General features: G+C 38.6%; 4 gene segments (V, D, J or C); 3 read left to right on the top strand and 1 right to left on the bottom strand.

Annotated features, from left to right (window-relative positions):
* Window positions 1-1,354: 1,354 nt before the first annotated feature.
* On the top strand, window positions 1,355-1,871 carry LOC108443595. The segment is given in 2 exon segments: window positions 1,355-1,446; window positions 1,555-1,871. Coding segments are annotated over 2 exon segments (354 nt in total).
* Window positions 1,872-4,591: 2,720 nt separating this feature from the next.
* Window positions 4,592-6,558, top strand: LOC108443593. The segment is given in 2 exon segments: window positions 4,592-5,035; window positions 5,290-6,558. Coding segments are annotated over 2 exon segments (411 nt in total).
* An 11,585-nt stretch (window positions 6,559-18,143) lies between these two features.
* On the top strand, window positions 18,144-19,406 carry LOC108443592. The segment is given in 2 exon segments: window positions 18,144-18,265; window positions 18,411-19,406. Coding segments are annotated over 2 exon segments (444 nt in total).
* Window positions 19,407-20,516: 1,110 nt separating this feature from the next.
* Window positions 20,517-24,927, bottom strand: LOC108443570. The segment is given in 3 exon segments: window positions 20,517-21,039; window positions 22,125-22,227; window positions 24,916-24,927. Coding segments are annotated over 3 exon segments (441 nt in total).
* Between the last annotated feature and the right edge of the window lie 2,263 nt (window positions 24,928-27,190).

Below are 27,190 nucleotides of genomic sequence, written 5' to 3'. Positions count from 1 at the left end.
TTCAACCCTATTTATGTTATATAACTGTAACATAAATGTATAATATAATACATAGAATACATTATAATGATGAAAAAAAATCGATACCCATTTATTAGTGTAACTGCAGAAATGTAATATATGTAAATAACAAATTAACTTCCAGTAATCTGGGCATGTTCTGTTAATCAATTTTAATCATTGTTTAAAATCAATCAATAAATAAATTAACAGGAAGAAACTAACAGAAAAAATGAACTGATATTCAAAATGCATTCCATAAAAAAACCTAGTCCTTGGAAAGAATTATAAATATGTTCGGCCATTTAAACTTTACTAGAGTTTCATGTTAAAAAAATAAAGTAAATATAGTAAATCATACATCATCCAAACAGCTAAGAAAATTTCATTTTGCATATTGTTGGATCATCATCAAAATTATACATCATAATAAGAAGATAATGACTTACTTCCAACAGAGAGTCGAGTTCCTCCACCAAAAGTCCTCCACAGTGATACAACTTCATTCAGCGTCTGTACAAAAACCTCCTGCACTAAAGCTGCAATGTTTAACTAGAGCAACTCAAACCTGCTGCACACAATGATCGACTTTATGATTTATAGCAGCTTCATTAACGAGAAAACCCAAACACATCACAGATAATGTTTCTGATTTAATAGCGCTTCTAATTCCAGTTCAGTTTTACTAACATTTTATTCTCCCTTGATCACAGTTTTGAACCAGATACATTCTTTTTTAATTATTAGGTCAACACATTTTACACTGTTTATCCACTAAAATGTAGAGTTGTGTATCTAGTGAAAAAAGCCTGCTGTACATTTACTCTATATTTCTTATTCTGTTTGACTTTTTTCCAGTACAGTACACCATTTAGACTCACCATTCAAAAACCTCCAGACAAATTCTGACAGACAGCAGGAGATGAACTCTGGTGGGAAGATAAAGTTTCTAGCAGCTTATCGCCCCCTACTGGAAAACTTAATTTGAGGAACAAGAGAGTAAGAGAGAGAGACAAAGGGATATAGTATGAACAGAAACAGTGCATTTGTCTGGTACTAGTTACAGTGTTCTTTATTTATTTTACCAACATTAAACACAAAAAACTAAAACTGTGAAGAAATCTTTTCACTAAACTACTTGCTTGTAGAGTGCTTTGTACTCTACAACATTTACACAACAGAGCTTTGGCAAATAAAAATACAAATGACACTATTTATAGTAATATAATGAAAGACGTATCTGCAGTGATGACCTGTGTGAGTTACTGCAGGTGAAAGACAGGAAGTGCAGCTGATAGAAGAGAGTTTTGCATGATCACAGCTCCACACACTTTAAGAGAGCTGGTGTGATCAACACTGGAGACTTCAGTCCTTTCAGACTCACTCACAGCACAATGATGACCACACTGATTCTACTGCTGACCACTCTGACCTTCTTTCCTCAAGGTGAGAGCACATTTAGTTCTACACTCTTCTGAAGTGTTGAGTCTGATAAGAATGTAATTTCAATATAAAGTGTTTTACCATTTTTGTTATTTTTGTCTCTTTCTTCAGTTTCTCATCAAGAGGTTCAGTCTCCTGAGTTTCTGTCTGTTGAAGCAGGAAAGACTGTCTCTATTAGCTGTACTGGAACTAGTGGAGTTGGTGATGATATGAGTTGGTACCTGCTGAGAACTGGTGAAGCTCCTAAACTCCTGATTTATGAAGCAAACAGACGCCAGTCTGGAGTTCCAGAACGATTCAGTGGTTCATATTCAGGGTATAACTTTCAACTGACCATCAGTGGAGTCCAGCCTGAGGATGCAGGAGATTATTACTGTATGGGATACTATAGTGATACAGTGATCACACAGTGAAAAAGAGCCATACAAAAACCTCCCTCAGTCAGACTGTACGGAGACTGCACTGCTGCAGCTGCATCTACTGCAGGTGTTGTGGGAGACACAGAGCAGACCCATCAAAATGGACCCAAACATTAAGTAAAAACTATTATTTATTTGTGCTGTTTTTTTACTTATAATGAGTTCATCAGTTACAAGAAAACCAGACATGTGTGTGTGTGTGTGTGTGTGTGCAAGCCTCTTTCTAATTTAGTTCATAACACCCCACTGCAGAGCTGTTGTTGGAGTACAGGATACAGTGATAGATACAGTAGCACTGCCTGTGTAATGTTTCCCCTGAAAAATGTGAGCAATTTCTGTATAAACTGGACTGAATTTCTCAATTCTCAATGAAGCTCTCAATGGAAGTGAAACAGACCATCATTAGGCTGAAAAAAGAAGAAATCCATCAGAGAGATAGCAGAAATGTTAGGAGTGGCCAAATCAACAGTTTGGTACATTGTGGGGAAAAAAGAGCGCACTGGTGAGCTCGGGAACTCAAAAAGGCATGGACGTCCACACAAGACAACAGTGGTGGATGATCACAGAGTGCTTTCCATGGTGAAGAAAAACCCCTTTACAACATCCACCCAAGCTAAGAAAACTCTCCAGGAAATAGGTGTATCAGTATCCAAGTCTACCATATAGAGAAGACTTCATGAGAGCAAATACAGAGGGTTCACCACAAGGTGCATACCATTAATCAGCCTCAAAAATAGAAAGGCCAGGTTAGACTTTGCCAAAAAACGTCTAAAGAAGCTTGGAACTTCTGTACCAGAATGATGGTAAGAAGAAAGTATGGAGAAGGCTTGGAACGGCTCATGATCCAAAGCATACCACATCGTCTGTAAAACATGGTGGAGGCAATGTGATGGCATGGGCATGCATGGTTTCCAATGGCACTGAGTCACTAGTGTTTACTGATGATGTGACAGAAGACAGAAGCAGCCGGATGAATTCTGAGATGTACAGGGATATACTTTCTGCTCAGATTCAACCAAATGCAGCAAGGTTGATTGGACGTCGCTTTACAGTACAGATGGACAATGACCCAAAACTTACTGTGAAAGCAACCCAGGAGTTTTTTAAGGCAAAGAAGTGGGATATTCTACAAAGGCCGAGTCAATCACCAGATCTTGACCCATTCGACCATGTATTTCACTTGCTTAAGACAAAACTTAAGGCAGAAAGACCTACAAACAAGCAACAACTGAAGACAGCTGCAGTAAAGGCCTGGCAAAGCATCACAAAGGAGGAAACCCTGCGTTTGGTGATGTCCATGGGTTCCAGACTTCAGGCCTGCAAAGGATTCTCCACAAAGTATTAAAAATCAACATTTTATTTATGGTAAAGTTAATTTGTCCAATTACTTTTGAGCCCCTGAAATGAGGAGGCTTTGTAGAAAAATGGTTGCAATTTCTAAACATTTAATAGGATATTTTTGTGCCCCTTGAACTAAACCTAAAAGTCTACACTTCAATTGCATCTCAGCTGTTTCATTTCAAATCCAATGCGGTGGCATGCAGAGCCCAAATCATGAAGATTGTGTCACTGTCCAAATATTTATGGGCCTAACTGTATACCAACTGTATACCAAGTTTCGGCATAATCTATTTTTTACAGGTTATTCCTCTGTGTAATTTAAACAGAATTTTTCTGTTTGTGCATTTCACTCTCACTTTTCCATGTTTCCAAGCACATGTTGCATTCTGGGTAATTTACCTGTTACTCCACTGCTTACAGATGCAGCAGAGAGTGCAGCAGTCAAACAAGATTTCCTTCATCATGAGTTCCTAGCTACTTTTTAACCATGGTGATAAAGTGTGTTGTTAATAAGGTATGAAAATGGTAAGTATATCATCATATATAGGAGGCATGAAAGAAGAATGTTTTTAAAGCATGACAGATATACAGCAGCAAATTCTGAACTAAGAAAATAAAGAATTCAATTGTAATGAATGTTTTATCTTTCATTTGTAATGATTGAGTATTTATTTATTTGTGTGAGGAGATGCACGCGTTGGGGTGGAGGTTTCTAAGAGAGCATAGTCTCCCCTCCAGCAACCACTGCACCGCTGCCTTCAACAATACAGTATAGTTATGCTGTACCATCCTGCAACTGAACCTCAAAGGAGACATTTTAGAGGAGAGTAAATGTGCATTTTATAAACACTCATGACTTTTTGAATCTTTAGATTATGTTTGCATCAAACAAAATACAAAATAAAAACCTTCGTTGAAAGTCTTCTGCTCACCTTAACATCCATTCAGTCAATTTAACTTTCATTCTCTTATATTTTTATTACTGTTTTTAGTGTGAGTTTGGACATAATTAACCCTTGGTTTTGATGTTTTTGTTATTCAGTGGTCTGGTACACCCACCACATTATTGTTTTTAAACCAATACAGCCATAGTAATTTATGTAAAAATACCAGATGTTTAAAATATCACAAGTGGCCAGTGTAGGGTTCTCCTTTAGCAGCTGTAGCCAGTCAGCAGCCTGTTGTCCACATTCTCTCACACACACACACACACACACACACACACATACTACCAGCAGGTCACAGCACAGCACCTCCACACTTTTATTCTCCACAGGTTCACCCCAACACCACATGAGTAATATAAATGTGTAGGGGCTGAACAGTGTGATGTCACTGAAAATGTGTTATTTTATATGTTCTTCACAGAAAATAACTAAAGGACAAGAAATCTGAGGTTGAAATAATAATAAACTGCACAATTTATTCCTTTTGATAAGCATGAAAAGATGGGTCCCACAATCCACAACACCACACAAGGGTTTAGTATTAAGCTCAAATTAGTGTCATAATAATATGATGTACAAATTGTATTAAATGACAATCTTTAAATCAGGTTACAAAGTCTTTCTATTTTATTGCAGAGCAGCACAAAATGGTGAAGGTTCTGACATCAGTTTTGTTTTCTGCATTCAGGAAGATGATTTTCATGCTGAAGACACTTTGCATTAGCAGCTCATACTTCAGTGCTCTGGGAGAGTTTATAGCTCTGTCAGTTTAACACTTCATGACTGAGAGCTGATCTGAATAACAACGGAAAACTTGTCCACATAATCTCAGAGCAAGTATGATTCTGATAACTGTCTTCATCTGGACACTCTTGGGAATCCAAGGTAAAAACATATCTCTTTCAGTGATTAAATTGTGGCCAACATTTTTTTTTAATTATTAGTATTTTATAAAATGCACACCAGTTAAAATAACATACAATAAAACAACTTATAATTTAACGTTTATTATAAGTTTATCAGCTTTAAAGCCTTTTTTCATTTGTTAACGTCCTTCATAGCAAAACAGGAGATTTTTTTTCTTTCAGAAATCACTGTTTGATTTAAACATTGACCTGTATTTCTGTGTTTATCTGCAGGGGGTTTTGGAGAAATCATTCTCACTCAGTCTGGGTCTAAGTCAGTTCAGCTCAGTCAGACAGTCACCATTGACTGCAAATCCAGCTCTGAAGTTTACAGATATCCAGGAGGTTCTGTATCTAAAGATTACTACATATCCTGGTATCTTCAGAAAGTTGGAGAAGCTCCTAAACTCCTGATATATTACACCACAATGAGACCTTCTGGAGTTTCCTCTAAATTCACAGGTGAAGGCAGTTATTCAGCTGGAGGGAATGGTCTGGACTTCTCTCTGACCATCACTGGAGTCCAGGCTGAAGATGCTGGAGATTATTACTGTTTGAGCACACATGAGATCAGTGGTAGCTATGTGTTCACACAGTGAAAAAGCATCATACAAAAACCTCCCTCAGTCACGCTGAACTGCTGCAGCTGCCGCATACTGCTCGCAGAGTTCACGTTCTGTCAGTCTGACTAAAAGATTAGGAGAAAATGCTGATATGAACAATGCGACTAAATGTTTTAATGAATTTTCCAGTAAGATAAAGGAGCAAAGGAAGAAAGCCTTTTTTGTGATTTTTACATATATATTCCATCAATAAGATGAGATGCAATCACAGGTAAGACTACTACCTATCAATAATGTTAACAGCATGTATAAATAAGTGGCAATGTTATGCAGAGGCAACATAGTAAAGTGTTGAAGACTAAAAAGAGCTGAAGACCAAATAAACCATTAGGATAATGAGAACTTCTACTAGTGCTCCTATAGGGTTCTAGTTTTAACAACAACAATTCACAATAACATATTTTAGATTAAAGAGATTTTTAAGCTTCTACAAATTATTTCATGTGTTACTATATATTTTACCTTAGAGCAGTTTCACAGTGAGTCTTTCAGAAGAAGAGCTGCCACCTCTGTTTTCTATTTCTATTAACTCATTGATTAGTCTGCAGCTTATACTGACAGTCATTGACATATCTGGTGCTTCGATAAGGCTTAGAGTGATGTTTTTTTCTCATAAGATTGGTCCAATATTTTGGAAATCATTGGTTGAATCATCGGTCATTTCATAATTATGCCGGGTCAGCAAGTCAGATGGATTCAGTTACTGCAGCTTAATATCTGAAATGAAACTGTAAAACTGTACAGGTGCTCATTTCAGCAGAAAGATTTTCACAGAGCACAATATGATAACAAATGTACCATTAAAAGTTTTGAATTGTCATTCAAAAGATTGGAATCACGGGGCGGCACGGTGGCACGGTGGGTGGCGCTGTCGCCTCACAGCGAGGACGGCCTGGGTTCGATTCCCCTGCCGGGTGATCAGGGTCCTCTCTGTGTGGAGTTTGCATGTTCTCCCTGTGTCTGCGTGGGTTTCCTCCCACAGTCCAAAGACATGCATTCAGGCCAATTGGACATGCTAAATTGCTCCTGGGTGTGAGTTTGTGAGTGACTGTCTGTCTGTCTGCGATGGACTGGCGACCTGTCCAGGGTGTATCCTGCCTTTCGCCCGATGACTGCTGGGATAGGCTCCAGCACCCCGCCGCGACCCTGACGGAGAAGCGGCTTAGAAAATGAATGAATGAATGAAGATTGGAATCACTGTTATTAATAATATAAAACCAAATTTGTTACAGATATGTGTATAAACTAATTGTGATGGGATGTTAATTTTCTATATGTTCAAACAATTTCAAAATTAAGAACATTTCAATGATAAATGGAGCTGTAGATTTTCTCAGTTCCCAGTTATTCCTAAAATACTTTAAACCGTGAATAAACTACTGATTTATGTTTTGTGTCTAGTTTGCAACATTTCAGTTAAAATTGTTCATAATTGTTACAATTAAGTGTAACTATATACATAATGCAGTGTCTTAACTGTTTTCTGATTTCATGAAACTGTTGGTGTGATTTGCTTTGTTTTCATGCTGACTGAAGTGCAGTAAATGTTTGTTACTGCACTGTTTCAGTAAACAGTAAGTATGACCAGCAGCACTCATAATATCTTAATATAATAATGCCATATCTACCAACAAATTTCTGTACTTAAAAAAGTGTTAAGAGACGACTGCAGTGCTGTATCCCTGCAACATGAAAAATGAATATAAATAGACAAATTTAGCATCTACAAACCTCAGTTCCAAAAAACGTTGGGACAGTATAGGAAATGCAAATAAAAACAAAAAGCAGTGATTTCTAAGTCTGCTTTGACCTGTATTGAGTGAAACTTCAAAATCAGGTCTTAAACTGGTGAAGTAATCATGCTTGTGTATAAAAGGAGCATCCAGGCCTGGTCCTTTTTGAGCTATGATGGGTCTAGGCTTACTACTTTTCCAAAACACATCAGAAAAATACCCAGTAGTTTAACATTCTTAAAAATAATTCATCTCCCCAGGAAGTGAGTGCAAAGGTTTTAGGTATTTCATCCTCTACTGTGCATAATAACATAAAAAATTTCAGGGAATCTGGAGAAATCTCAAACTACAACTAAACCATTGTCAGTAAACTTCATCTATCATTGCATTCACATATGCACATTAAGGCCCACTCTGCAAACCAGAAGTCATATATCAACAGTGTCCACAAACACTAGCAAATTATCCAGGCTAAGGCTGTAATTAAATGGACGTAAATGGACTGATGCACAGTGAAAAGATGTAATGTGGTCTGATGAGTTGACTTTTCAGATTGTCTCTCTTCTCCTCTCTGGGCCAAAGAATTAAAGGATATTCCAGATTACCCGTTCAAAATTCAAAAGCCAAGGTGTGCCATAGTACATGGTTGTATTATTATGAAACCTGCACATCTGTGAAGACATCATGTATACAGAACATAGTTAGAAAAAACATATCGCTGTTGTCGGAACAAAACCTTGTATCTCCAAAATGGTAACTTTACAGGAGAAGGAAAAACCAACTGTACTTCTAATGTAAGTCAATGGAACCAGAGTTTTTTTCCAAGTAATTTTGGTCCATTTGTCATGGAATTTACATATAATTAAAAGAGTAACAGGGATTTTTAAATTATGTCAAAAACCGAAAAAGTATGTGTTATCTGTGTGGCTGTGTGAACAGCCAAAAACGCATTGAATCTGACATTTTCAATTCCGATTTGAGACGCTTTCATATGTGGTACTGAAATCTGAAATCCGATCCGTATCAGATCCTTTGCAACGCGACTCAGTCTGAACAGCCAGATCGGAATTCATGCGAGTTTTCCGTCAGTACAACTCGACAGTCGTCATAATATTGCGCTGCTGAGACTCAGAAACATTTATGCTGATCTTTCTGTACCAAAAAAAGAGACTCATCGCAGCCGCTCCGAGTTGGTGGTCTCTGGCCGTCATGACTATTTACCTCTGGATGAGCACGCAGTGTTGCCAACTCTTCAGTAAGGAAAGTCGCTATTGGCTGTCCGAAAAGTCGCTAGAAGTCGCTAAATGACGCCATCGCCTAATTTGCATAATCTATGTTTTTGAAGCTGTAAAGGAAAACATTTACATTTACGGCATTTGGCTGATGCTCTTATCCAGAGTGACTTACAATTTTGATCATTTTACACAGGCAGGCCAAGGTGGTGTTAGGAGTCTTGCCCAAGGACTCTTATTGGTATAGTGTAGGGTGTTTGCCCAGGTGGGGGTTGAACCCCAGTCTACAGTGTAGAAGGCAAAACCACTACGCTATCCCAACCAAAACGATGTGGGAAAGAAAAAAACACCAGAGATATGTTAGAAATACAAATGAACTCAGAACAAATTAACAACTTCTGTTGCCTTTGAAATAGGCAGTCACTTCTCAAAACACGCTCATGACTTTAATGCTGTGTATAAATCATTTTACATAAATTACATAAATCAGTTTTTTGCTGTGTTGTTAAATGTTAGCATAAGAGTAGCAGTTAGCAGGAACTGCAGTTCTACTTTCAACCCTCCTCCTTTATCCAGGCTTGGGACGGCAAAGTGACCTTATAAGAGACACTTTAGAGGCAGAGTTACTTAGTTTTTTTTTTCTTTTTTTTTAGTTTTTTCATTTATTTATTTTTATTTTTTTAAGTTTTCTTAAGTATTCTTTAGTTTCAAACCTATTATTCACAAACTGTTCTGGCTCAGTGAAAGAGTAGGTCATCTTCATTTTGGTCTTCTATGGCAGGTTCAGCTGAGGGAGCCGACTTATATGAATAAGCAGCTGATGTGCCAAAAAGCTGCAAAACATCATCAGGCAGCTTGTGCTCATAGCAAGCCTCACCAGACAACCTGAGACCATATCGGATATACAGGATTGAGTTAAGGGTCTCCAAGGACATCCGATGTCTATGTACATCCCGCTCTGTAAGTACGGGGCGGGGTCAGTCATGCGCATGCGCAGTGTGGGCGTAGAGCTCTGACTGTGTGACTGCACTGTGAGTGCTGTGGGACGGGGACAGTCACTGAAGAGCATGAGGGTTCATCTCAGAGTCTCCAAAAGTCTCCAATAACACCACAAAAAGTTGCTAGATTTGTCGCTAGTCGCTTTTTGAAAAATAAAGTCTAGAGGCTCCGAAAAGTCGCTAAATCTAGCGACAAAGTCGCTAAGTTGGCAACAGTGCAAGCACGACACGCGAAGCATTCTTAGGCGCATGCGGGTTGGTTTGGGAGCGTGATCTGTTCGGACTGATGTCACATACAGATCACATTTAAAAGACAGTGTGAACAGTTAAACAAAAAATCGGATTTGGGGAGAAAATCGGATTTGGGCCACTTTAACCTGCTGTGTAAACGACACCCTATGTGAAGCCAAAATTTCAGGAAAGCGCTTGTTTCTCTAAAATAACAATTAAAAGTCTATGTGTGAAGGGTAACTTGGTAAAAGTAATAAAAGTTTAATCACAGCCATTTAGTTAGCTTTAACTCCACAGCTCTGCCTGTTTCTGCAGTCAGGAGGATGATTTTCATGCTGAAGACACTTTGCATTAGCAGCTCATGCTTCAGTGCTCTGGGAGAGTTTATAGTGAAACTTAATTTCACTGAGAAAATCAAGAAACCATGTAAATTGACCAGGGTGCCTAAACATTTGCATACGATGGTAAACAGCTACAGAAGCACTCATAATGTAAAAAAATCCTAAAAAAAAAACCACAACTCATCAAATGTAACAGGTGAACACTTACCTGTTTCGTTGCATGCTCTTTATTCTCTGATATCTCCAATGTCTAGAGCCAGCACAATCTGCTATTTTACTAAATGCTGTGGACATGAGGCACACATGAAAACACAAAATGCGTTCTGGGACTGTGCAGAAATCAGAAAAATAGTCATGCATTTGTGGCATTTGGAAGATGTTCTTATACTGAGTGACTTACAATTCAGTCATGATACAGAGGTAGGCAAATGTAGTGTTTGGAGTCTTGCTCAGGGACCAGGGGTTAAACAAATACTTCCACAAGAAAGATCTTACATAGTGCTAATCTTATATAGTGAGAATGTAAAGGTAAAAGTAAAGGAGAGGATAAATACAAGTTAAGGAAAGTGTTAAATGAAGAGTTATTAAGTTTAAATGAAAATAAATGATTAAAATAATTAATTTGATTTAATTTTTTTTGTATATTCTCAATCATAATAAAAAAATTGCTTGGGTGTATCATTGGAAATAATCCATGCAAATAAAGTCCCAAACTGATAACAGTATGTAAACATTATTTATATTATTTATTATCTGTCTGTGTACTGTATAAGGCACAAAGTAGCTTTAATGATTTCATAATTTGGTGATAATTTTATATCATCCCACTTTATCTGTATGCAAAAAAGTAGTTTGGAATCCCTCAATGGCTGTGCATAGTTTATTCCTGCTTAATTATATTTTATGTTGCTTTTTTAAAAATCTGATTCTTGATGATGGATACTAAATTAATTCAATTAATTAAAAAATTTCAGTGACAACCCTACAGCTCATTAGTTGAATTAGCTAGCATTCACTAGCACTAACAGGCTCTCGCAATAAAACATGTACCCCACAGCTTCTCATTTTAATAAATAGCCACTGAACATGTTAAAAAGAAGAAAATAAAGTTACACAGTCCATGTTAAGTTATGATTAGTTAGCCAGTCAGCTAATTGCATGTATACTTTCTCAGGGTGGAGGTTGAACTGTGAAAAGTAGAGATCTCCACATGTTTCGAGAGGCAGGTTTGGCAGTTGATACTAATGCTATTTTCTTTATTCATAATGAATTGTTCATAATGAATGACTATGACTGCTTGGGTAAAGTGTGATCCTTATGTGTGCTGGTAACATTCTCTCCTGTCTTTCTTCACTAAGCTTGCCATTTTTTGCCAAATGTTTTTGCAGTTGGGCAATGCTGTGCCTTGATTGGCTTTAACTGGGCTTTCTTCTAATTGGTTTACAAGCTGAATTGTACATTTTCATTCTGTAAGAGTTCTTAAATATTAAAGCAGCAAATGGTATTCTTGCTTAAGTGGAGAATTTAACTTTAACTGAAAGAAGACCAGGCAACATCCACAAATACATCCAAGTACATGCACAATGCAAGACAGAGACTGAACAAACAGGGAAACAAGGAACTCTTGGGATTAATGAGGGGACAGACAGGTGGAACAGATAAAAAGGGAGCAGGACCAAGGAGGAGACACAACAACAACAGAAGCACATGTCACAAGAAAACAAAAAGGCATATGGCTACCATAGAGGGGAAGAAGGACATTCTCAGAGGAACAAAGGGAGAATCCATGACAGAACCCCCCTCCTAGTGAGCACCTCCTGAGGTGCAAATAACAAAGACCATACAAAGTGGGAGCCGGGCTGGAGGAGGGACCAGAAAACACATAGGAACATAAACAGTAAACTAAACTTGACAGGACACTTGTCATGGCATGAGACTGGACAAATGGCTGAATGGGAGACTGGACAGTAGACTGAGCATGGGATTGGACAGGAGATGGGACGAAGGATGAGACACATGAGATAACAGGAGTGGAGGAAGACAAAACAGGAGGCAGGACAGGAGATGGAACATGAAACAAGACTGAAGACAAAAGTGGAGAGCGAACAGGAGGCTGGACTGGAGATATAGGAAACAGGAGGGAAGGCTGGACAGAGGAACAGACAGGGGACTGGACAAAAACCATAGACACGGGGACAGGAACAGACATGTTTACTGGGACAGGGACAGAGACATGGACAGGAATGGGTACAAAAAGACCAGACACAGATGGAGGCTAGAACAGATATATACATGGTGACAGGGACAGAAACAAAACTATGGATCAGCGACTGGACAGACATGGGAGAATGCACAAAAAGTTTATGTAGGTGAAGGAACTGGGTGGCCGACTGAGCAGGGAACTGGAAAGGTGAGGATAATGGTATTTGAACAGGGAGCTGAGGAAACGTTGCAGGAGCAGGATACTAGGAGGCCGGCATGTGAACGGGATGCTGGGAGCCAGTCACTGGACACTGGAAGACCGGCACTGGAGCGGGACACTGAGAGGCCAGAACCGAAGTGGGACAGGAAACAAGAAAATGAGTGGTCCAGGATGAATGAGCAGGAACTGGGGCAGCCCAGGGTGCAGGCGCAGGAGAGGCTGATGAATCAGGAACTGGGAACATAGGGACCAGAGATGCTGAGGCTACTGGCAGGTCAGGGAACTTAGAGGCGTCTTTGGCTTCAGGCTGTGCCGCAGTGATGTCCTCAGCTGCAGGAACGTCCTCGGTGGCAAGGTGGGAAGCAGCGACATCCTCGGCAGCTGGCTGGGACACAGTGATGTCCTCGGCAGTAGGCTGGGCCGCAGTGACATCCTCTGAGGCACGCTGGACCACAGCGACGTCCACTGAAGGAGTAGTGAGTAAAGTAATGTAAAACATCAAATTACTCAAATTTCATGCTCCAAAGAGTTCCAAAAAGACTGTTAAAGACACAGAAGTGCTGTTTCTATTGATTTTAATCACATTGCACTTTTTTAATGTTAGCAACCAATTACTAGTGAGAGTTTAACAAGTTTTAACAGAGTTATGGAATATATTACTGTGAAAAGTATGATGTGCAGGTAGAACTTGAATTTTTGGTTTAAATCTAAATATAAGCAGAGAAAATATTGAACCTTAGGGTGGAATACTCTTTGATATTTTGGGTGACCATACATCTCTTTTTCCAGGATGTGTCCTATTGTTAGCACCTAAAAACTAATAACATAAAAAACTAGCTGATATCTAAACAGAGTAAAATGTCTGATATTTTGCTTTGGTTTCATGTTGACATTTGTTCTGTGCAGTCTGCCCTGTGCTGACATCCAGCCCCCAGTGTCCTCTTTTATGAAAAACAAAATATGGTTACCTGAAAGTTGCATTAGTGACAATATTAGGTCATGTGGCAAGAATTGTAGTATTTTTTTTAGTTCATTAGAGAACTGTTTTAAACTACAGTAATGTTCTGATATCTCCATGGAATAAATTCAACACAGTCTTCTGTTTTGATTAAGTTTCCTGATCTTTGGTGGTTATAAAAGCCACACTGGAACTCTGTACATACTTATGAGATTTATAGAATAATATTATTGACAAATATGAAATAAGATGACATAGGATAAAATGAGACACCCCCATAAGAGAAAGAAAATTGATCTTGGGACGTGGAGCGAGGTAGCGGACGCATGTGCGGAGGTAAGCAACTTTTATTGAGGGCAAATCCAGGGTCATCGTCGTAACAGTCCAGGGTCATGGAGCCAATACGGAGAGAACGGGGGCAGACATGACAAACCAGCATAGAACAGAACAAAACACAGCAAACAAAGATTCAAACAACAGCAAACAGAGATTCAAGTAACACAGACCAATACAAAGACCAGCCAACACAAGGGGCAAACATAGGGCTTAAATACACAGGGATAACGAGGGACAGGTGAAAACAATCATGGGCAGAGACATGAAAGGAGGGGCTGGACTAAACCAAAACAAAAGAGTATGTGGACTATACCAAAACACAAACATGTACAGGACTGGGAGGGGCCACTTGTGGCAGTCCCATGTACTGCGTTACCCTAGTTTAAAACTGGAGAATGTCAAAACTCTAAAAGATCTCAAGCCGGTGAGAAACTTTGAATGCGTTTGAGAGAAAATCACCAATGAAGCTAATAAACATCTTTTTGATACCATTTTTTTTCATTTTAGGCTGTTTGAGAAAGTGTGATTTGTAATATCTATGATGTCATGTGATAGCATATGTTTTTGTGCAACAACCAATGTATGACTGAAATGTTCTTTTTATGGGACGAAACAAACTTGCCTTCCCATGGATTTAATCTATTTCACAAGTTACTAGAATATTTTAATTCATTAAGAAATGTAGTCTGTTAGACCTACTTACTATGACTACCTACAGCTGTGTAAAAGTGTAAAAGTCATTTATATTGACATAACAACAACAATGATAATAATAATAATAATAATAATAATAATAATAATAAATTGCATCAATATATTTTTGACCCCTTTTACATGATCACAAGGTTACATATCCTGTCCTCTAGATTCACAAAAGCACCTTCACTGTAGACTGTAAAAAATGTGTCAGTTCTTTATCTACCTTCATCTACAAAAGAATGAACTGCACATATAAGTACCAGCTGATTAAAGATGTTGTAATGTATGCTGGTACACATATGACAAAATCTTGTTTCTCTGTTTTTCTTTTTTGCCAAGTTATTGTGCAAACATTTTCTGTTCCACCTTAAATGGTATAGCAGGTATATTCAAGCACCTGCACACCATTTAAGCTGGAATGGAAAATTTGAATAAGAAGCCAGTTTAAGTGCTGACAAAACAGATTAATTAGCTAATATATATAATATATAGCTAGCTATATATGCACTTATGGCCAACAACTGATAAGCTCATGTTATAGCCATGCATTCACATTACTGTGTGGTGACATTGTGGGTAAAAACAACATTAACATTAATGTCATTTGAGCTTTTCTAGCATAAACAAATGATAACATTCATTAGTCTAACACAAAACCCAACATGCCTGTCCACCATTAGAGCTGCTAACTGTACAGCACAGGTTACAGCACAGTTTGAAATGGTTAACATATCAATTAATACGATTAACTTGTCTGAGATAATCATCTAATAAGAAGCTGTTTACCTCTAAAGCACTGTTAATAGAGACAGACGTGATTCTTTGACACTTACTCTAGCATGTCCAGGAATCAGGGTTGAGTCTTGGACAATGACTCAGAATTGAGGTAATACTTTACATTATTTATATAAATGTTACATTTTATTCCTCTTTTAATCTTGGAAATAGATCCAAGTTACATTACTTTTAGCAGACGCTTTTATCCAAAGTGATTTACAAATAATGAAGTAAACAGAACAAACATAGTCAGGCCTTAAAGGAGGCCAAAGGGTAATAGCGGGGTAGAGAAGGGAAGGAGGGCAAGAAGGAGATGAGGTTGGTAGTGGTTAGATTGCAAGAGGCGATTAGAGTAAGTGCTCCCTGAAGTGCTCTGTCTTCAGGAGTTTCTTAAAAATAGAGAGGGACGCCCCTGCTCTGACAGTGGAAGGCAGCTTGTTCCACCATTGGGGAATCAAGTATGAGAACAGTCTCGATTGCTTTGTGTGACTGTTTGGCAAAGCTAAGCGACGTTCATCGGAGGATCGCAGCGGCCGGGCGGTGCTGTAAGCCTTTAGGAGCGAGTGCAGGTAGGAAGGAGCCTGCTCTGTTAACACCTTGTAGGCAATCGTAAGAGTTTTAAATTTGATACGAGCAGCAACCGGTAACCAGTGGAGCTCAATGAGCAGTGGGGTGACATGCGCCCATTTTGGTTGGTTAAAGACCAGACGCGCTGCAGCGTTCTGAACCATCTTCAGTGGTTTTACAACACAGGCCGGGAGGCCCGTTAGTATGGCATTGCAGTAGTCGAGGCGCGAGATGACCACTGCTTGTGTCGCGTGGGTTAGTTAAATATAAGGTAGTGTTAAACCATGTATGTATTCCTAAAATAACCAGGGACTTCCAAAATATCACATAGCCCCTGGGAATAGTATTTTAAAACAATCTAGAACACTTAAAATCTACTATTAAAATTTACTACTCCTAGGAACCATTGAGATAGAGAAAAATGTACAACCAGCGCCCAATCTAACCCAAACTCCACACGACTCACCCACACTAGTAAAGAAATAGTAAATTCGTTTGGGAGGGAACAGAGTATGAGCCAGCGATCCCAACAGGAGACAGCGTACTCAAACAAGAAATGTTTTATTTTGTACTTTGGGCAAATATATACACTAAAAGCTAAGTCGTTGCGATAGATTAATGGAAACAGAAGCAAAACAGAAAAATAAATAAACAAAAGCGCAAAACAAAAAAATAATACTAAATAAACCAAAAACACAAAGGGGAACCAAGAATACACAGGAACTAAAAAAAAGAAAGTCCAGTTCACTGTTTCAATGAGAGAAGTCCATAACAACCAGGGGAATGTAGACACGGCTCCCTTGAGTCTCACCACGCCACTCTAGGACAAAATAGAAGAAAAGACTGACCAGTAATATGTCCTTTGTGCACTCAAGCTTGGGTTTAAATTAGCCTAGTGGACAGTTCCGGGTAGTGATCGAAACCACTACCCAGAAATTGCAGCAACACGCCTGTGGTGTATAGGATGACCCTCGGTCTTCTATCCAGCGTTCCCTTTGAGCCGCCGCTGACGTCACCGCATGCACACGCTCCAGCAATTCCTCCTGAATTTGCTGCTAGCCGCTGCACTCACGCGCCACTCGGACCAAGCCCCTACTGCCGGCTAATGCTGCGCCGAATCCTGCTGGCGTTCTAGCCACGCTCCCGGCTGCTTCCGCCTCTGCTGCGCTGTCCACTCCCGCAGCACACCTGTGCCACCAATCTTTACTCCCCCCTGGGTCCTTTGTTCTCCTTCCCTGGATCTCTCTCTCCTCCTCTAAAAGTCCGCTTTTAAAATAAGAGTCCCCGAGCACCCGCGCTCTCTTTCCACGCTGATAGGCTGATTAAAGAGACAGTTATTAGGTTCAGGTGGAGATAATCAGACAGCCCCAAAAGAAATCAAAAACACCCACAATTACACAGCACACCACACGAAAAATTTAAGTAAAACCAAACACTCTAAAAACATATCAATACACACACACACACACACACACACAAATCCAAAATGTATTTTAAAGATAAGTCAAGAAAAATAACACCTTTTTGACCCGTCTAACACTTGTACCAAGAGTTGGGTGGCTTGTTGTGTTAGAAACGGCCGTATCTGTCTGATGTTGTACAGCGCAAAGCGGCAGGACCGAGCCACCGAGGCAACATGGTGCGTAAAGGAGAGTTGGTCATCTACCATAACCCCCAGGTTCCTAGTGTGGAATTATTAGCCTTAGTATTGTTCATATTACTTTTTAAGATGTATTATGTTTAGCATTGAACGCTTAATGGTTATATTGTACAATTCTAAGAGCTAAGAGTCAGCACATAAGGCTGTGTGCTGACTAATGTTGGAATACACAAGGACGTTAGATAACAGGAAATACCTCGAAGCTAATAGTAGTAGACACTGGGATTAGCACACCACACATGTGGTTCATCTGGTCAGATAAGCAGAGCCATTGTCTGGAAAACGGGGGGAGTTGGTAAACACCGGGAATACCTTAAGCTGACCTTGCAGATAATAACTAAAAGCTTAAAATTTTGCCCTTTTGGCCCATGTTTTGCTCAGGTGTGTACTTTTCCTCTTATGAGTTTAGTTTTATAGCAGTGCTGTAGTCCATCTGTGTCTGTTTTCAGGAAGATGATTTTCATGCTGAAGACACTTTGCATTAGCAGCTCATGCTTCAGTGCTCTGGGAGAGTTTATAGCTCTGTCAGTTTAACACTTCATGACTGAGAACTGATCTACATGATCACACATCAAAAAGCCATCATGACTTTAATCACCATCTTCATCTGGATGATCATCACCTGCAGCTCTGGTAAGAACATTTCTGTCAGATACATTTGATCATTTTTATACTTCTTGGTAAATTATTCATATTTAAGAGCATTTTCAAATAAAGAATGCTCATGTAGTTATTTTAACTAAACATTTATAATCACACTGCTCCTTTCTCTCTGCAGGCTCTTTGGGGCAGGTTGTGATAACCCAGACTGCAGCTAAATCAGCTCAGCCTGGTCATTCAGTCACTATTGACTGCAAATCCAATACTGTAGTTTATAGGAATGAAGAGTTGACCGCTACCAAGGGCAATTATTTTACATCCTGGTACTTTCAGAAACCTGGAGAAGAGCCAAAGCTTCTGATATACTTTTCAGATGAGAGATTTTCTGGAGTTTCCTCTAAATTCAGTGGTGGTGGAGGTCATCCTTCATCTGGAGGGAATGGTCTGGACTTCACTCTGACCATCAGTGGAGTGCAGGATGAAGACGCTGGAGATTATTACTGTATGACAGCACATGAGATCAGTGGTAGCGGGGTGATCACACGGTGAAAAAGCATTGTACAAAAACCTCCCTCAGTCACTCTGAACTGCTGCAGCTGGAACTGATAAGTCTCAGCATGTTTAAACACACGCTTACTTATTCTGTAGTTTATAACAGGGCTGTAAAATGTTAACAATAATTATGATTAATTGCATTCTTCTCTGTAGTTAATCATGATTAATTGTATTTTTCTCAGATGTAACACTTTCAAAGAGTTTTTTTATTTCTGTTTAATAAGTAAATGTATTTTGTTACAGCCGTTTGAATGGAAAAAATCAGCTTCATCAGGCTGTATATAGTTCTTTAAATAACTAAATAACACTTTTTTCATTGTGTGAATACAGAGTTCACATGAACTGAACACTAAAGTCACATAAACAAAGGATGAACCTAATAAATGTTAATCCGATATTCATGACTGACATCCAGTGACATCCATCACTTTTATAAAGTTACAAAAACATTTTGGTTGGACAATTTTTTTCATCAATAACCATAATTAAATATTTTTTGTTTTAGAGAACTCTAGAATATGTTGGCTAATGTGTTGTTGATAGACTTCTTTGTAACAATGCCAATGATGTCAGACTACACACTGTATAAGATAATAAAAGTACAAAGGACTCTCAACTAGCAAGAACTTAAGTCTTAGTATGTTTTAGTTCCTGAGCAGAAGGACAAATTCAAGATTTGTAACTCAGAGACTGCAGTGATTAATGTTATAAACAAATTGGAGTCTCTACTGTTTTAGTTCATTAGAGAATTTAATAGCCTTTGATGAACTGGGTGTAGGGGATTATACTTCTTGCTAACTTTAATGTCAAAAGTGTCTTTGTTAATATACTATATTTCCAAAAGTATTCGCTCATCTGCCGTCACACACATATGAAATTAAGTGACATCCCATTCTTAATCCATAGGGTTTAATATGAAGCCAGCCCACCCTTTGCAGCTATAACAGCTTCAACTCTTCTGGGAAGGCCGGGCTCACAGTCTCTGCTCTAAGTCATCCCAAATGTGTTCTGTCAGGTTGAGGTCAGGGCTCTTCCACACCAAACTAGCTCATCCATGTCTTCATGGATCTTGCGTTATGCACTGGTGCACGGTCATGTTGAAACAGGAAGGGGCCATCACTAAAGCCAGGAGTATGAAATTGTCCAAATCTCTTGGTCTGCTGAAGCATTAAGAATGCGTTTCACTGGAACTAAGGGGCAGAGCCCAAATCCTGAAAAACAACCCCACACCATAATCCCCCCTCCACCAAACTGTACACTTGGTACAATGCAGTCAGGTAAGTACCATTCCCCTGGCAACCACCAAACCCAGACTAATGTTTGTAAAAGCAGTATGCAAGCCTAGGTGTTTATTTACACACCTGTGGCCATGAAAGTGATTGAAACACCTGAATTCAATGATTTAGATGGGTGAGTGAATACTTTTGGAAACATACTGTACATTAGCTGCTCAATTCAATTAAATGTATTGTCATTAACCCAATGTGCAGGCACGTAGTTAAATATAAAGAGCGCTGCAGTTTCACCAAACATAGTTCACAGGAGAAGGTACACACACACACACACCCCAGAATGGCTGATTAATGTCCAGGAGGACACTGTAGAGTTTCTGCAGTAACAATAACACTACAGTAAATACTAAACAGTTAGATGTCATTCAAATATAGATAATAATCTGATCTGTCTATATGATGCAAATATTTCCAAAGAAAATGAAGATGGCCCAACATTCTTTTAAAGAGCTTTTATTTTGCAGGTAAATAGCAAAGCATAACACTCAGACACTGATTAAAAGTCTTAGATGATAACAATAAAACTGAAATAGAGCTGGAAAATTGTTGAAGAGCTCATCAGCAGATACACTAAAACAGCGAAGACTGATAGTGGATGTCTATGCCTAACACACTTTTTGTAAATTGGACACTCTCAGAGGTCAGTGCACTGCTGTGTGGTCAGGCTCTGGGTGACTGGGCTTTGGCTGCCCTGTCTGGCCTCACAGCTCACTGCCTGTATGTTCTTCCATTGCTGCTCAGTGAGGCTCAGGGTGCTGCTCCAGCTGTAGAGGCCGTTTCCCTTCTCCAGCACACCCCCACTCACACTTACACCTGACGTCTGGCTGATACCGTCCACCTTCCAGCTCAGCGTCCAGTCTGACGGGTAGCCCTTGTTGGCCAAACACACCAGTGTAGCCTTCCCCTGCTGCAGCTCCACAGTGGAGGGGGGCAACACTGTGAGGGTGGGCCGAGCATCACCTGCAGAGGGAGAGAGAGAGAGAGAGAGAGAGAGAGAGAGAGAGAGAGAGAGAGAGAGATGATAGTCAGGAGTTTCTGTTGTCTGAAATAGTCATATTCAGTTCTATCAGTCATTCTGAGACTCTTTCACTTCCCTTTAACAGGCTTTATGTTCATAAAGCAGAACTGAGTGCAGCAGATCATTCAAACACATTTCACCATTTATAGTAAACAATCAACGTTTTCACTGTTTAATCTCTTATTTATTAGTGTGAGACTAATAATGTAATAATAACCAAACAACAAACAATATTTCTAAAAAAAGCTGAATTATATAACATTTGAATATTAAATGCTGCACAAGTAAAAAGTTTGTACATAATATATATATATAAAACTGTGTTATTTAGATTATTAAACACATTAAATTAAACACTGTTCACTTATACTAAACAATCTACTAGTTTAATAAAAAATATTTTTCTTTTTTTAACCGCTTATTATTCATTAATCACTGTAAGTCTAGTAATATAAAGGACTATAAATAAAAAAGGAATATGAAAAACAATATAAAGGAATAATGACTCTACAGTCGAATGTAACATTTGGGCACTACTGATCAAATTATAATTTAAGTTGATTTTCTACATCCACTACAGAGCACAAACATAAATATGACATTATTGATTAGTAACAGAACAGCAAATACAAAAATACATCAATACAAATATACTGATCTAAAATAACTGCAAGAAATTACATATACAGTCATGTACAGGCACTCCTGGACAAATGACATGTTTTGTTGTTTTTCTAGGTAAAAAGTAAAAATAAAACTCGTCCTCTACAAGAACAGACTTTAGCACATTTTAATGCACAATCTCTGTTTATTTGCTGAATTTAACAAATTCCAAAACAGATTATTTATTTCAGTGTGTTTGCTGTAAAAGATGCGTTCACTTATTTTTACTCAAATAAAAAAAAAGTAATTTGACCAGAAATGTTAAAACTTTCACACATCACTGTAAATGAGTTGCTATGTTATTTTTTAGTTCTATTTTATTTTGTACTAAATTATACATTATAATAAAGAGAAAATGACTTACTTCCAACAGAGAGTCGAGTTCCTCCACCAAAAGTCCACCACAGTGATACAACCTCATTCAGCGTCTGTACAAAAACCTCCTGCACTAAAGCTGCACTGTATAACTAGAACAACTCAAACCTGCTACACATAATGATCTACTTTATGATTTATAGCAGCTTCATTAACCAGAAAACCCAAACACATCACACATTATGTTTGTAATTCATGATTTACAGTTGTTTACAACTTCTAATTGCTTTGTTGAAGAATGTGTCTTCTTTATGTGTCTTTCTCAATTTTGTTGTCCCTTTAGTTGAAACCAAAGCATTCCAATCCTTTCCAAAGGAGAAAACAAGTAATTAGGCCAAAAGCTCATTCATTTCAATTCTTTTTCAGGCAAAAAAAAAAATAGGGTGGGCTCATGTCACTGCTTTTTACCATCACTGTGTATCTAATGACTAATAAAGCTCTTCTCCACATTTACTCCCTATTTCTAAATCTAATATCTTTAAAACTTGTATTTCTGATCATATTCTGCACTTACCTACGTCACAGTTTGAAGCTCCTCCAAAAGTTCAGGAGTGAATCTCATTGACTCACCGTTCAAAAATTTCCTAACAGATTCTGACAGACACAAAAGAACTTTGGGAAGACAAAGTTTAAAGCAGGTTATTGCCCCCTACTGGAACACTGTACTGAGTTCACTTGAGGAGAGAGAGTCAGAGAGAGAGAGAGAGAGAGAGAGAGTGTGTGAGGGTGAGAGAGAAAGAGAGAGAGAGAGATAGATAGATAGAGAGAGAGAGAGAGTGTGAGGGTGAGAGAGAAAGAGAGAGAGAGAGATAGATAGATAGAGAGAGGGTGAGAGAGGGTGAGAGAGATTGTATAAAAATATGTTTTCAGTAAATTTATCTGCTGATGAGTTAAACCACAGTGTTATTTAATAATGATTCATATGCAGGAAGCTGGTATTCAGTGACACATTTTGCTGTAATGGCTGAATCATAAATATGAAAAGCACAAATTTAAAAATGTGATAAGGAAAAAGTCATCTTAAAAAGATAACAAACAAGTAAACAAAGCTTTCAGTTTGTACTGCAATACATGCATGTAGTGTGATTTTAACACTAAAGCACAAAAATTTTGAGCAAATTTAAAAACAAATGACACTATTTATAGTAACATAATGATAGACGTATCTGCAGTGATGACCTGTGTGAGTTACTGCAGGTGAAAGACAGGAAGTTCAGCTGATAGAAGAGGGTTTTGCATGATCACAGCTCCACACACTTTAAGAGAGCTGGTGTGATCAACACTGGAGACTTCAGTCCTTTCAGACTCACTCACACACAGCACAATGATGACCACACTGATTCTACTGCTGACCACTCTGACCTTCTTTCCTCAAGGTGAGAGCACATTTAGTTCTACACTCTTCTGAAGTGTTGAGTCTGATAAGAAAGTAATTTCAATATAAACAGTATTTTACCATTTTTTAGATTATACTGATTCTCTAATTTGTTATTTTTTGTATCTTTCTTCAGTTTCTCATCAAGAGGTTCAGTCTCCTGAGTTTCTGTCTGTTGAAGCAGGAAAGACTGTCTCTATTAGCTGTACTGGAACTAGTGGAGTTGGCAGTGATATGAGTTGGTACCTGCTGAGACCTGGTGAAGCTCCTAAACTCCTGATTTATGGTGGAGACGCACTCGAGTCTGGAGTTCCAGAACGATTCAGTGGTTCATATTCAGGGCTTAACTTTCAATTGACCATCAGTGGAGTCCAGCCTGAGGATGCAGGAGATTATTACTGTATGGGGGTATATAGTGCTACAGTGATCACACAGTGAAAAAGAGCCGTACAAAAACCTCCCTCAGTCAGACTGTACAGAGACTGCACTGCTGCAGCTGCATCTACTGCAGATGTTGAGGGAGATGAGGACTCAAGTCACAGAGTAGAACTGCACACACACAAATAAACAATGTTAACTTTCACTTCCACACGTACACAACTAGAAGAGCACCTACTGGCTTTGGTGTAAGAAATATTTAGGAAATAAAAATCTGAACATTCTCCAAATGTAACATTTCAAAAGATTAAACTAAATTAATGTTTAGATAAAAGAAAGTAAAGAGGCCCCATAAGAAAGATCTCAATGAACTGGAGGGGTCATGTGTCATTTCCTAATTTTCCAAAAAAATGAGGTGACACACAAGGTGACTCTTTTGCAATATTAGATTCCTCCCTCTGGATAAACGGTGACCTTGTTCAGCTCAGATTCGTAACATAGCTGTACAATCAACACAATTAGACCCAGAGAAAATAAATGCTGTCAGCACCCATAGCATAAGCCAAGAAATATCTTTTTAATTGCATGGAGGTTTCACACTCAAGCCCCAAATATGATGACTTGAGACTAGACTCAATAAGATCAAAAAATGACTTGCACTAATGGCTCAGACTTGAGCCTCATGACTGAAAAAGACTCAAGACCCAAAGTGGAAGCAACATGGAAAGGCCTCTGGCTGCAGACAGGACTCTACACAGCCATTTACTTTTCGTGTAAATGGATCTGTTCCCTGTTGTAGGCATATCAGAACAGTATTTCATGCAAATCTGAAATACAGCAATGTCCTCAAATGGCTTTTTACTGTGGTTATGGCTTAGCTTATTTTATTTAGGAAGACAAGTGAGGTGTGAGAATTCAAGCTCACCTCCGTTAACTAGAAACAATTGAAGCATTAATAGCATCAATCAGCTCCCCCACTCAGCACTTCCCCTCCAGTCTTACTGGAGAGCTCACCAGGCGAACTTACCATTTTCTTCATAGTAGCAGTTAAACAAAAGAAGCAGAGCCCTTTCCATCTAAAACAAGAGTTTAAACAAGCACAACATTCTCCAGCTTCAGATTCAAATTTTCCGTTCCACCTTAACTGGTCCAGTAGTTATATACTGACACCTGATTGCTGCAGCATTTAAGGTGGAACAGAAGATTTGAATCAGGACTTCAGCTTTGTACCCTCATCAGTATTGTTCAGCATGGTCCTTTTTGGTTTCGTTTTTTTTTTTTAATTAAATTTAATCAGTTGTTTTTTGTTTTTTTTGGCTAAATTAGCTTTAGTGCTGAGTTAGTTTAATGTTCCCAATGCTCCCAAAAATCATAGATTATTATCTTCAACCTTTATTTTTTAAGTTTAATAGTACTTTTAAAAGTCTTATCATGTGTAAATATATAGTCTTTGTGTATACCATTATGTCTGTCATGGTTATCTGTTTATCTTGGATTCTGTAATGTACCTAGAAAAGTAGGAAGAAATACAGAAATACATAAATACCTAAATATTATTACTTTTTAGGTGCCAAATGTTGAAATGGCATTAAATCGCAAAATTAAATGAATGGTGACAAAGTTTATGGCTCTGTATTTCACTTCACACTTGTCACACATTTGTCCTGAATATACACACAATACATACTGTAATTTCACAGAATTTAAAGATAAAGTGGTTTCAGAACTGTTTGTGAACTTGTACCAATAATTTATTGAAAGCACATTTTCTGTTTTATTATTATTATTATTATTATTATGGGGCAGTCTATGACTGAGGTATCCTTGAGCAAGACATCTAACCCCCAACTGCTCCCTGGGCACCGTGGATATGGCTGCAAACCGCTCCAGGTAAGTGTGCTCACTGCCCCCTGGTGTGTGTGTATTCACTAGTGTGTATGTGGTGTTTCACTTCACGGATGGGTTAAATGCGGAGGTGGAATTTCCCCAGTTGTGGGATTAAAAAAGTATCACTTAATTATTATTATTACAATGTGGAATTAATTATTGTGTCATAAATGAGGTACAGACAGAGAAGGGAAACTGGCAGGAAGAGTGCTGGCACATTTTACACCTTCTGCAAGTCATTGTCCATGTTTGTGGGATTCAACTGCAAAAGGGATGCTGCAGGTCAGTGGTCCTCTGTTTCTGTGAAAGTAGCTGCTGCTCTTCTTTATTTGTCCAGCAGGGAACCTCTTCCCCGATCATAGAACACCTGAGTTTATTTTCTTCTCTTCACCTGATGCTCTGCAAGAGTCCAGCAGACCTGGAGGAAAATCCAAATATTTGCTCATGTCAGGTTTACACCTCAATCACAAAGACGTCTGTCTCCTTTAGTGAAACTTTCTTTTTTTCAATCTAACTTTGTTTAGACATTGTTTTTCATGCAGCTGTTTAAAAAGAATGATCTGAGTGAAATCACGGGCTGAAAATGTCCTATCACTATGTATCCTATCCTATTACTGCTCACTCACTAAATTATACTCTGAGCTCATGTCTGTACCTGAACAACAACAAACAGAACCTTTGCTCTTAAAAAGCTGTGAAAAACCTACTGCTCTTTCTAGCACTGATTCTGCCTGTGGCACTTTTATTGTGTTTAATGTTTACAATTGTATTGTGCTCAGAAGAATGAGGTACATCAAGTCAAGAACGGACAATATTTCTAAAGCATTAATGTGATCCACAAGTTGATTTACAGACAGAATCTTTAAATCAAGTTATAAAAGTCTTTCTTCTCTGTCTTATTGCGCACCAGCATAATGTAGTGAAAGTTGTGACATCAGTTTTAAGCCTGTACTGCAACACTGAAGAAAATCTAGTAGCTGCTCATCCATTGTGTTGACTTACAAACACTGTCTGCTCATTTGACTGTTCAGGTATCATCAGTTTGACCCCTCAGTTTTGTTTTCTTTAGTCAGGAAGATGATTTTCATGCTGAAGACACTTTGCATTAGCAGCTCTTGCTTCAGTGCTCTGGGAGAGTTTATAGCTCTGTCAGTTTAACACTTCATGACTGAGAGCTGATCTACATGATCACACATCAAAAAGCCATCATGACTTTAATCAGCATCTTCATCTGGATGATCATCACCTGCAGCTCTGGTAAGAAAACACTACATTTCCATCTTCAATTTAATTATTAACTTAGGTCTAAATATAAAATAACACACAGTTGTTTCAGCTATGCTATTTTCTCTCTCTCTCCACAGACTCTTTAGGGCAAGTTGTGTTGACTCAGTCTGGAGATCAGACAGTGCAGC

The sequence above is a fragment of the Pygocentrus nattereri genome, chromosome 1, assembly GCF_015220715.1.
Source record: "Pygocentrus nattereri isolate fPygNat1 chromosome 1, fPygNat1.pri, whole genome shotgun sequence".
NCBI lineage: Eukaryota > Metazoa > Chordata > Actinopteri > Characiformes > Serrasalmidae > Pygocentrus > Pygocentrus nattereri.
This window is presented reverse-complemented; position numbering and strand designations above follow the sequence as displayed.